Source organism: Taeniopygia guttata, chromosome Z, assembly GCF_048771995.1.
Source record: "Taeniopygia guttata chromosome Z, bTaeGut7.mat, whole genome shotgun sequence".
NCBI lineage: Eukaryota > Metazoa > Chordata > Aves > Passeriformes > Estrildidae > Taeniopygia > Taeniopygia guttata.
The window spans coordinates 54559283-54571611 of NC_133063.1; the positions used below are offsets into that span (position 1 = coordinate 54559283).

At 37.3% G+C, this 12329-nt stretch overlaps 1 protein-coding gene across 7 annotated transcripts in view; it reads right to left on the bottom strand.

Moving 5' to 3' along the window:
• The window catches only part of ARL15 (ARF like GTPase 15), a 235825-nt gene that overhangs the window by 202696 nt on the left and 20800 nt on the right, over window positions 1-12329 (bottom strand). For 3 of the 7 annotated variants that reach the window (XR_012052726.1, XR_012052725.1, XM_072921670.1), the window contains exon 1: window positions 12148-12255. The exons of 3 other annotated variants lie outside the window; for them this stretch is intronic. Coding sequence is in view for 1 of the 4 variants with exons in the window: in XM_072921670.1 (XP_072777771.1) it covers window positions 12148-12240 (93 nt within the window). In the remaining 3 variants the exon portion in view is untranslated. Of the gene's footprint in view, window positions 1-12147; window positions 12313-12329 lie in introns of those variants that run through there. One more of the 7 variants, XR_012052727.1, reaches the window with a different exon arrangement.

The window sequence follows — 12329 nt, forward strand, 5'->3', positions numbered from 1 at the left end:
AAAAAAAAATAAAATTAAGGACAGGAACATCATCAAGCCATTGTGTAAATCTGTGTTTTGATATAACCATATTTATACCCAAGATACAACATTTTTTATTCTCTTCATATAAAAAATGTAAACAGATGCAGAAAAAGCTCTTAAAAGCACAGAAAAGGGCAATAAAAATATGGGATAACATTTGCTTCAAGTAATCTTAAACCTAAGCAATCTTAGTTTCTTTATTTAGGAAAAGAGAATTTTAGAGAGGTCTGACACATATATGAAGGTTTAGGTAGGTTGTAGAGCGTGGTGGTAAAGGTAACTGCAAACATCTCTTCTCACACAAGGATTAACAGCCGTTCAGTCCAGTTCATCGGACACAGCTTCAGAAGGACATTAGTGGCTCCTTGTGGAACTGGTAGTGCACCCAAAGAACCACCAGCTCATTTGCAAAAGATGCCAAGTATTCTTCCTGACTTCTTGAAGAAGCTGGACATAGTCAGAGATGCAAATCTACTGATGATAAAAGAACATAAGCCACAAAAAACTCCAAAATCTCTTGGGCTTAAAAGAGTTGAAAACTTGTAATGTAGGTAACATTAGTGCTAACACATTTCCTGTTCTTACAACTTTATAAGAATTTGTTTATGGCAATTGCTGGTCAAGCAATGTATTTGGACTGACCTAATATGGCCACATTTGTGTTCTAATTCTACCTTCAGAACAAACAGCAAAAAACAATTTGAGGCAAAAACATCTAACTCAGTTTTTCTCCACAATTGTTAGCAGTAGCTAATTAAACCACCACCACCCATCCTGTGCAATGAATGACTCATGGGTTCAATGGGGAAAGGAAGAAGGAAAACAAAGCAATGTTAGGTAATTAAAGCCTATACCAAAACACACATGAAACACAGAGGGCAAATTAGGTAGGATTATCTTGCTTATATATTTCCCAATCTGTGACAGCCTGGATTTGCAATCAGACAAATTCTAATATCTCCTAAATTTTGAATGGTCTAGAAGAATTTGCTATATGGATCTTCTGAGGGAAAATGTAACTCATATATCAGATTTAAAGGAATACTTGCAGAATCTCCACTTTCTTTCCTGGAAAGAGAAAATGCATAAATTATTAAAGACAGTGCTTTAAACTAAACTGGGTGACTTGGACTTGAGCAGATAAGGGAGCACTCTAACTATGTTCTATCAGCTAAGACAGGCAAGCATGCTTTTCTCCATCCATTCCAGGCAGATCAAGGGTGCATTTGACCATAGCTTTAGATACTAATGAAGAAGAAGAAATCAGATGCCAGCACACTGACAAGGAAGTGTTTTTTGTCATTGGTACCAGAACATTCCACATACGTCTGCCAGTTCCAAAGATACTGCTGTAGAAGTCCTTTTGTATCTTCAGCACTGGATCATAACCAGAAGGTTATGGCTGATTATGTGTTAAAACTGGGCTGAGTTTACTAATAGGTACATCTGTCAAAGGGGAGACAAGATGAATTTTTTCTTAATCCTAGGACAGAACTTTCAGCAGTGAGTAGAAAATGCTAACAGGACTAAGTATAAACAGATTGCAACTTCATAAAAGTTGATTGTTTTTAGGAACAGACATTTACAGATTGTGTTTTAGTAAGGAGAGTAAAACAGATTTCCGTGTAAACTTCCAGGAAAAGAGGGCATAGTCTCCAGCTGCACCAGGGAAAGTTCAGGTTGGACATCAGGAAGAATTACTTCACAAAAGGGTTGTCAAGCATTGAAACAGCCTGCTCAAGGAGATGGCAGAGTCACCATCCCTAGAACTGTTTAAGGAAGATGTGGCACTTAGTGCCATGGTCTAGTTGACAAGGTGCTCTCTGTGATCTCAAAGGTCTTTTCCAGCCTAATTGATCCTGTGATTCTATGTCTAGCAGTCGCTGCTAGGGCAAAATGTGCAACAGAGCATTGAAGTATGCATGTCTAAGACTGAGATATTGTTTGCAGATTACCTCATGAACACTTGAGGTTTCATACCTCTAAAACTGTTTGCTGTTCAGGGCAAATATAATTAAATACCCTCATAAATATTTAGTCCTTCAAATATTTAGTCCTGTTAAACTCCAACATGATCTTACAGCATCAAGCTCCTCTACATACTACAAAAAACGTACAACCCTCTACAAAAATTAATTTTCTGCCTTAATGTAATCATTATAAGAGTCCCAAATTCTGCAGTAGCTTCTGAAATCAGAATGGGAAGGATTTTAAAACTGTCCTTTTTTTTTTTTAAACAGAGCTGGAGGTATTTTATTTCCATACATTATCAGCAGAGAGACTGAAAAATACCTCTGTCACGGCTTTAGGTAAAGGAATGACAGTTATTTATCAAACTGCAACACTATCCTGTTTCTAGCATCCATGTTTGCTCCTTTTTTAAAGAAAATAGTTTTATCCAGTCGTAGCGGTCCACTAATTGTCATAGCTTTGTCACTTCTCAGCAGCTATTTCGTTCAACATGCATTCATGCTGCACTGCTCATTTCTTTCAAATTAACTAAAATATGAAACAATTGTTAAGTGGGTACAGACCTCCCCTTTGCAACCCAGCTAATCTGTTCCCTTTTTAATTGCACTATACCCAGCTTCTGGGTTTCATAATCTTCCCCCTTTGAACTGGTACCTAGGAAATCTCTTCATGTGCAGTTTAATTGATTTACAATTAAATTGGTTTACACACCAAGGCTGTGTCAGACTATATTTTTATAACATTCAATTCAATGTCATTTCTCAAGAGTCCACTTGCTGTCTGAATTAGTTTTCAAATAATATATTAGTATCACAAACTTATGATACAGTCTGTTCAATTTCTGTGCACTAACTCATTTGACATCTGACAAAAGACAAAATAGTATTTTAATATTAATTTTTATGCCCAGAGTCTGCCAGTCAACAGATTCAAAAATACCAATTAAGATTTTAACTACACAATTCACAGTAGCTCCTGAAGCACTTATATTAACCAGGGAACAACGATCTACCTTTAGCAGGCCACAGCTCAGCCACTTCAGGGCAAGGTGTGAATTGACACCTATATCCAGGAACTGCAGCTGTTTCTCATTCTCCTGACCTGGAAGAAACAAGTTACTAGCAGCAGTTAAGATGAATAACCATTGGTAATGTTGACTCTTGCTAGACAGTGCTGGGGAGTGGAGAAGACTAGTCTGCAAGATTTTTTTAAGAAATGCCAGTAAAATCTAAGGAGAATATTTGCTTATTTTCAATTCTCTGTAAGTTTCTGCAAAAGGATTGGAGACATTAGGAAAAATAAAGTAACATCATGTTTAATAGCTGAATGTCCACTTGAAAATAAGGGCAGAGAAGGACCACACAGTCTCACAGTGTCTAAACCCACAGTCCTGGAAGAGAGGGGGCAATCACCAGTATTTCACAGATAGTAATTTAATGGGTTATAAGCACTCTCTAAAGCACAGCATGATTTTTCTCAGTAATTTTACATTAAACCATATATACTGTAAGTGATAAACTCTTCTGAGTTTTATAAGCAAACACTGCTTTGCAATCCCAATTTGTTAAACCCTCAGGCAATACCCACATGGTACAGAAGCACGGAAGCTTTAAAAAGTAGCTCTGTAGGACATGTTTCTTATGACCAGTCATGCAGCAAGACAACTGAAGCAGACATAAATTTTACAGAATCTGTTATGAGACAGTCAAATTAGCAATGCAAAGGCATAAGCCAAAATAATGACTGGGACTCAGGAAGAAGAACAGACCATGTCTACATGAGTAATTTGCTCACAACAAGTATTGTCACTGCTTCTGGTATTAATTTTCAAAAAAAGTGCAATTAGTTTAATGATGGAAACTATAACCAGAGTTTTCAAATTATGTATGCCATTAATTTTATTCAAATGTTACTATAAGACAGACCCTGAGACATCAGTTGTGCTAAATTATTTTAGCTGCCAGGTGCCTTAATCAAATGTCCCAAAGAACTGACAGTAGGAGGCTATTATCAACATCTGAGCTCCACATTTAGGGTGCAGAACAGGTAAAATTACCAAATCATAGGCAAACCACCTCCCAAAATAGTGGAAAGAAAGGAAGCAACACAGGCCAGATAGTTTCATTTCAGTAAAAAACATATTCTTGATCTCAGATCCAACAATCAAATTTAATTCAGTCATGTGAACCAGAGACCAGGCAATGAGGAATCCTGATACCACTGTTCTCCATTCTCCACATTCCTTTCAATGTCTTAGAAAAGGCTTTCACAAAACTAACAAATTGCTCAGCACAAGAATATGTATCTTCTCCAAATTCCACAAATGACACATAAAAGGCTGAAACACAAATCTTCTTCCTCTCTGCCTCTCAACCTCACTCCTAATTTTTTATTTGGGAAAGGTAGGTGGGGTAGTTTTTGTTTTGAGATAGAATCATTGTCAGATTTCATTTAAAAATTCTCTGAGAACACATATTACCAGATTCTGAGAACCACAGGCCTTAATTTATGGAAGTTTCTACTGTAGACTGAAGAAAACCAATCAACAGTGTGTATTTAAAAAGCTGGGAGTAAGAACTCACAGCAGCTTCAGAGAGGCATAAGAGGTATTCAGTGCAAACTACATAGAAAGTAAAACCCACTTTTGATAAACTCACCATTGTGCTGACTCTTCCTACTTTCAGTGGGAACACAGGACTAGATATGATCACTGTTGAGTCACTAATTTCCATCTTCCACAAGCACAGGGTATCCAAACAAAGATTTATTCATATAAAGAGTTACTCATATAAGGAGATGAACAATCTCAATCTTAACGATTCACTTTGATCTGTTCTCCTAATCCCTGGACATATATTGAGCTTCAAGTCATCTCTCAGTTCCTCATAACAGATTAAAGATTACCAAAAAGAAATTCCAAAGTCAGAAAACTAGCACTTCTCCAGAAAATAAAAAAGATAAATTGCCAATGTTTTGCGCTTGCCAACAACAAAAAAAAGTTTTTGAAGAATAATTTTTCAGTCAGAAAATGTTTTAGGAAATAAATCATATAACAGATAATAACAAAGAGTCACAGAGAACTTTTAGCAGTCAGTAGCTCACAGAAGACACCGCCTAAGTCAGGGCTTAGACAAGGAACTGGCTTAAAAGGAGGATCGTTTAAAAAAAAATAAAAGGAATTATTTTGATCCACAGACAAAACAGGTTAGCTTAAGTGTCACAAGTGACCTTCCATCTACACACAGTTCAAGAAGTAGACAGCTAACATATTATTTCATCAAAGCAGGTGATTGAGTGAAGCAGAAGTTGGGCCACTGAAATGCAAAAACAAGCATATAAATCTGTAACACAAAGTAAGGCAAATGTAGAAGGCAACGCACAAAGCCCTTACCAGCACTGATAGAAGTGATCCTGGCTCCCCTCAACAATTCAGATACTCATAAGAAAGAATTAGGTATTATAAACTAGACCTGACTAAAAGGAGAAACCACTTCTGCTGAGATAAGATGGTCCATCTTGAAAGAAATTATACAAGAAATTAGCAAATTTATAAGGTTAACCAGTAGTAGTATTGCTCTGAGAATTATCTCAAATTTAATTATGAAACACAAATTGGATGAAAAATAAACATTTTAGCTAGTTAACTTTACAGAATGAGATAATATAGGAGAATACAAAGGAATAAAAATATACGAAGCTGTTGTGTGGCAACACCACTCAAAGCAAGAAACAACTTAATACAAACTATGCTGCCAAAAAAACCAAGTAACCAACTACAGCTGTACCTTAATTCACTCCCACTGTGTTTTAAACCTGAAGACACCCCAGTGATTCAAAACTAGCCTGTCTGAACAAGATGTTATAAAATGTCAACAAGACTGACAAGCATTTCTTTCCTGCTTTCATACAAAGGTATTTCCCAACTCCCCTATCATGGCCAATAGAAGATTTTCCTATTTTCTTCAGGTTACATCAACCATGGTATCTGCCCTCAAGGTAGGACAGGATCTTCAAGATGAAGATTAAGCAGTCAAGCATACTGCCAGAATTAGAAGTGGTTTCACATGCTGCTACTGCCTCTCTGTTAAATCTGTCTGTGGTAACTTCACAAAGGCTTTCACTGTTGCTATGTAGAAATTGTATGTCAGCAACAGTGATTTGACTGTATGGAATAAACCACAGATAAGCTACTGAGCAGGTGCATTTAAACAAAACAAAAATAAGGGGGCTTAAATTGATAGAGTGATTATTACTACAATAAATCAGCATGCAATTTTTGAGTAAAGTTTCATTAAACTAGTATTCACCTTGTATTCAAGAATAGGAGTGCTCTAAAAAGACAGAATCTTAACATTTGTTTTATTAACAAGGTATGCATGAGAAGTCTTTACTACAGTACCTGATCACTTTCTTGCTCAACTATGTGTATTCTGCAAAGAGTTGAGAAAAGTCAGAATGATTTTTGATTAAGAAAAAAAATTACTGTTAGCAAAAATAAATTACAACACCTTGGAAAAAGAGGTTTTAAATACTTTTTTAATTGTATGAATTCTTCTTAAGCACCGTCCGGAAACTAGTGAAAAAACTGTTTCTGAAAGGAAACTGCATTTCTCAATATACAAGAAGCTGTGTGTGAGAAAGCTCCACCAAAATAAGTTTGTATTGAATTATTATTTATATCTACATCCTGTTTATCCATTTAGAAAAAAAGTTTAGTTCATGTTCCATAGATCCCTTTGTGTAAAGCTTTAAAAAGGCTTCTGCTAAAATAGGGAGGTCCCCTGTACTTATATCCTCCAATTCACACTCTGTGGCAACTTAAAACTTTCAACCTGGATTTCCCGAACAAAAATAAAGTTAGCCTTATCATTTCCTCATGAAGCAGTTGGTTTTAAGTTTTAAGCAAAGAAATATAAAGGGGATATTGAACTATAGAAAAAAATACTCATGTTATTGTTTATAGGTCTATGTAGCTTGATCAAAATATTTGACTGAAACAAACACAAGTTTTGCCAGAGAAGCTACTGTATAGCTGTTTTTCTACACCCTTCTGCACATTCCCAAGACTCATAACCCTTGAAAAAGGCAGAATTGGGCACTGCCTAAGGACCCTTTCCTGGCTTAATTATAGCAGCACTGCACTGAAATGTAATTGAGACCTGACTGTACTTGGACACTTGCCTACTTAAAGTGAAACGTTACCTGAAAAAGTTACAGCTTACATTCAGGCACTCCTCATCTTCAGATTTTTTTCTACAAGACAAAATGTACTCCGGATACTTACACTCATCTGACACAAGCTAGCACAGGACACCTCTGGACCCATACATAACTGTTTTTATTTTGTCTTATTACTATTGTTGGCATGAAATAGAACATCATATACTAGAATAATTCTATATTTCAGCACAAAAATACAATTTGAAGTTCAAGTTATATACTGTATTTCTGCAAAAGAAGACCAAGAGAAGCTGGGGCATGGGGGAGGCGAAAAACCCAACAAGTTCCACAAAAACACAGCAAGCAGAATCAACCCTCAAAAATATTGAATTATGGGTGAAGTCCTCCATATAACAGAGAGTGTTTCTTTAAATCACCTTACTGTCACAATCACTGTAAAATAAATTTCATACTATTAACCGCCATTATGAAAGCATTCTGTTTTCAAGTTTTTTTGAAAAAAACTACATGTGATGCCGAGTTCTACAAATATAATGTTTTCTTTCACAATTGCAAAGGTACTTCTAAGACAGAAATTGTACATAGCCTTCTGCTCAAATTATTAGATAATTGTCTCCAGTCACATCATTGAAAACAAGCTGACTTGTATACTTGGGCTTAATTTTAAATAAATATGCCATGCAAAAATCAGTATTACAATAATATCTAACAACACAATCTACTTCTGTTTTAATTTTACACAATAGGAACTAGCCTAAAACCAAATTGCTTACAAATGTTGCTTGAAAATATGCCAACAGAAATGTATTGTTTTAAAATTAGTTTTCATTCCTGTGGTTTTCATTTTTCTGAGTTTGCTTTTACTCCATTTGAGGACTTATTCCACAGTTCCACCATGTAATTTAAAAGAAAAATTACTTCTCCCTCAACAGCTTCTTCTCCTTGCTCTTGAACTTCATTTCACTTCAGTTTTAAACAGGGGAACTCACATTAGGTTTTGTACAAAATGGAGAAGTTTAACATTAATTTCACCTCAAAAGACAGCTAGGACCTGCTGATCAGGAAATGTGTAACAGTATTTCAAAGATACAGGAGTCTAAAACCAGCTGCACAGTATCTCTTCTTGTAAATATACTGAACCAGTTCTATCTGACACAGTTCAACTGTGCCATTTTGATAGTGACAGCACTGGAAAAAAAAAATCACATTACTTGGTAAGGACTGCTATTTGCCTCTTCAGCTCACAAGGGCAATCCGAAACTGGTGTGGGTAATCAAAAAACTCTCCTCCATAAAAAATTACAACCTTTCTAATGGATTTTTAACCTTCTAATTCAAGTAAGTAGGAGCATATAATTAAAGCACAAATTGGGAGAAAACCTCAAAAACTGATAATTTTGTAATCTAATGTTTTGTTACATAATTTTGTAACATTAAGTTACAAAAAAATAGCAAGAACTGTCTGAAGATAAAGTTGAAGAGAGTCCTGGTACTGACAGCCAATTGTTGGCCTTTGGTGACATGCAACCAGAATGTGAAACAAATTTACCACTTGTTCAAATATTTAGCAGTAAAAAAGAAAGAAAGAAAAAAAAGATAACACTACATTTCATAAAAATGACATCTATTGGCTTAGCCCTATAGACACATTTCCAACTTTTAGCAACTTTCTGAATGTTAAATCACAAATAGAATGAGTTCTCCCTGCAAAAGATCATAGCAAACACCTTCACTGGAGTTACTTGGTCTGTAATAATAAAACAATAATAAAACTGAATAGTAAATCAAAAATAACTAAATTAATAAAAATTAAATGAATAAAATAAATACATAAATAAATAAGAGGGAGAGTGATCAGGGGCAATGGCTTTAAACTGAAAGACACGAAGTTTAGTTAGATATTAGGAAGAAATTCTTTACTGTGAGGGTGGTTAAGCACTGGCACAGGTTCCCCAGAGAAACTGTGGATGCCCTGTCCCTGGCAGTGTTCAAGGCCAGGTTGGAAGGCGCTCTCAGTAGCCTGGGATAGTGGAAGGTGTCCCTGCCCATGGAAGGATGGTTGGAACTGGATGATCTTTAACTTTCCTTCCACATCTTGTTGAAAATTATAAAAGTTTAAAAATTTTATATCATTTTAGTCAGGGGTTTTGTTCACCTTTGCCTGGGACAGAGGACTTTAAGTTTCCTTTCAAAGGACTGTTTCACCACTCGAGGCCTGATGACCTTAACACCTCAGCAGATTTGGAGTAACACAGAAGATACATAAAAGATAAGGACCATTAACAACCATCAGCTCCAAAATCACTGCTGGCATGGCTGGTCTACGAAAAGACAGGTAAGAAAACAAAGAATGAGAACCATCAAAGGTGAAGAGATCAATAATCAATAGGAAACCAAATACAAAGAACTGTGTAACTTGGGACCAATAAACATTGACCCAAATAATTTCTTGTAAAATTATGTGTGATTGAACAATTTTCTCTACACAACCCAGACAATGTGGAGATGAAATTCTTGCACATCCTGGCCAGAACAACATCCTGGCTAGAGTAATGTAATGCTTTAATTCTGTAACGCTAAAAATGGAGGGTTTTTGTCTTCCCTGCAGTTTCAATGACACCAACACAAACTTTTTTTACAGTTCTGTGAAAAGCAGGTAATTAAGGACTGAAATCTAGTTACACAGCAAGTCATACGCCTTGTAAACCAAATGCCATCCAATGATGGATGTATTTTGAAATTTGTTTTTTAGTTCAAAGTTTACTATTATACATAGGAAAGACTCTTAGAACCATTTTATGATCTTTAAGTCCAAGCATTAACCCAAGACGGCCAAGTCCACCACTAAAACAGATCACTTACTGCGACATCTTTAAAGCTTTTAAATACTCCAAGGATATTTAAAATAATAATCAGCCACTTGCCTGGGAAGCCTGTTCCAAAGCTTGACCACCCTTTCCACGGCGGAATTTTGATGGAAGGTATTAGTGGATATTAAATAAAAATAGCAAAAAAAATTAGGTAAAAAAAATAGAACACATTTTCCTAATATCCACTCTAAATTTCACTTGGCATAGCTTAAGGTCATTTCTTATCACATTGTTAGCAGAGAAAAGGCTGACTGTCCCCAGTCATAGCCTCCTTTCAGGCAGTTGCAGAGAGCAATAAGGTCACCCCTGAGACTCCTTTACTCCAGGATAAACACCCCCAGGTCTCTCAGCTGTTCCTCACAGGACTTATGCTCCAGACCCTGCCCGAGCTCCATTGCCCTTCTCTGGGCTCACTCCAGCTCCTCAGAGTCTTTCCTGCAGAGAGGGCCCAGAACTGGACACAGCACTCGAGGTGTGGCCTCACCAGTGCCCAGCACAGGGGGACAATCCCTGCCCTGGTCCTGCTGGCCACACCATTGCTGATCCAGGCCAGGATGCCATTGGCCTTCTTGGCCACCTGGGCACACCCTGGCTCATGTTCCGCTGCTGTCACCAGCACCCCCAGGTCCTTTCCAGCCACTGTGCCCCAGCCTGTGGCACTGCCTGGGGCTGTTGTGACCCAAGGGCAGGACCCGGCACTTGGCCTTGTTGAACCTCACACCATTGGCCTCAGCCCATCGATGCAGCCTGTCCAGATCCTCTGCAGAGCCTTCCTGCCCTCCAGCAGATCAACACTCCCGCTTGGTGTCATCTGCAAAGTGAGTGAGGGTGCGCTTGATCTCCTCATTCAGATCATTGATAAAGATGTTAAACAGAAGTTCCCCCAGTACTGAGCCCTGGGGAACCCCACTCATGACTGGCCAGCAGCTGGATGGAACTCCACTCACCACCACTCTCTGGGCCCAGCCATCCAGGCAGTTTTTAATCCAACAAAGAGTGCACCTTTTTGCTGCCTGTAAGACAAAGTATAATAGAACTGTTTGGGTCGGAAGGGACCATTAATATCATCTAGTTCCAATCTCCCTTCCAAGGGCAGGGCCGGCTTCCACTAGACCAGGTTGCTCTAAGCCCCATGTAACCTTGAGCTAAAAAGTTTAAAGTGAAGCAAGAAAGATTAACAGGAAATTTAGACTAGATCTTAAAAAAACAGTGTGTAGAAAGTAGGGCCCGTTGAGCGCAGGAAGAGTTTGTCAGAAGAGATTATCGAACCTGATGTGGTTTCTTTAGAAAAGCAGTCTGGTCAGAGCTGGTTTGGTCATAGTTCATCCTGCTTCTGAGCCAGGAATTAATTAGACGACTCTCGCTCCTTTCAGCTCTATTTGTTATGATGTTATCATGTGAACATGAAAAACAGAAACATTTGTGCATTAAGGGAGACTCCCTGTTTCTGCGGCTTCTTATACTTCACCAATCTGTTCCATGAAGTCTTGCGTCAGGAACATATAAACCTTTAAGTCATTTGCCTATAAAGCACTTTTCTCTTTTAAGCTTTTGTTCCAAAATGTATTTCAACCTTGTCAAACCCAAAAGAGCTATTAAAAAAGACCTTTAAAGAAAGACTTTTGTTGATACCTCAAATTAATCTTGGAAAACCCCACCAAGACGCAAAGCCTATTCTTCAAATAAGGAGTCTATTTTCAGTACAAAACACAGACAAAGCCAGCAGAAAGTTACTTAAGTCAGTTTAAGAGCTAAGGAATACAGCCGTGTCCTTAGTTCAATAGTTCAACATACTGAACATATAATAGTAAAAATTTATATACCACTTGTATAATTTCTCTTCAGTCCTCCACTTTTCCTTCAGAAAAGAAGGAATTGGTAGTTGCTTGTGGCAGTTGCTAGAGTAAGCAAGCAATATACACGCTGCAATATAACACAAACATCTTTTCTTTAAAATATTCCAGCACTGAAGGGAACAGGGAATCAAAACCAGAAAACCTTGAACTCTGGTCACACACAATATCACAGTTAACACATATGGGGAAAAAATGGTTACTTCATTTGAATCAGATGCTAGGAGAAAAAAAATGATTCCAGCTTACCTGGTGCACACATCTTATAAAACAGCCTTGTAAAGAAAGCTTGAAAGAAGTCAGAGGAGAACAGAGAATTGACAACATGAAATTAAGTGGCATTCTTTGCAAAATTACTCAAGAATTTGAGCAGATTACTAATATCTTCCTTCCTCAGGAAAGAGCTTCCCACACTACATAATTTTAAAAGA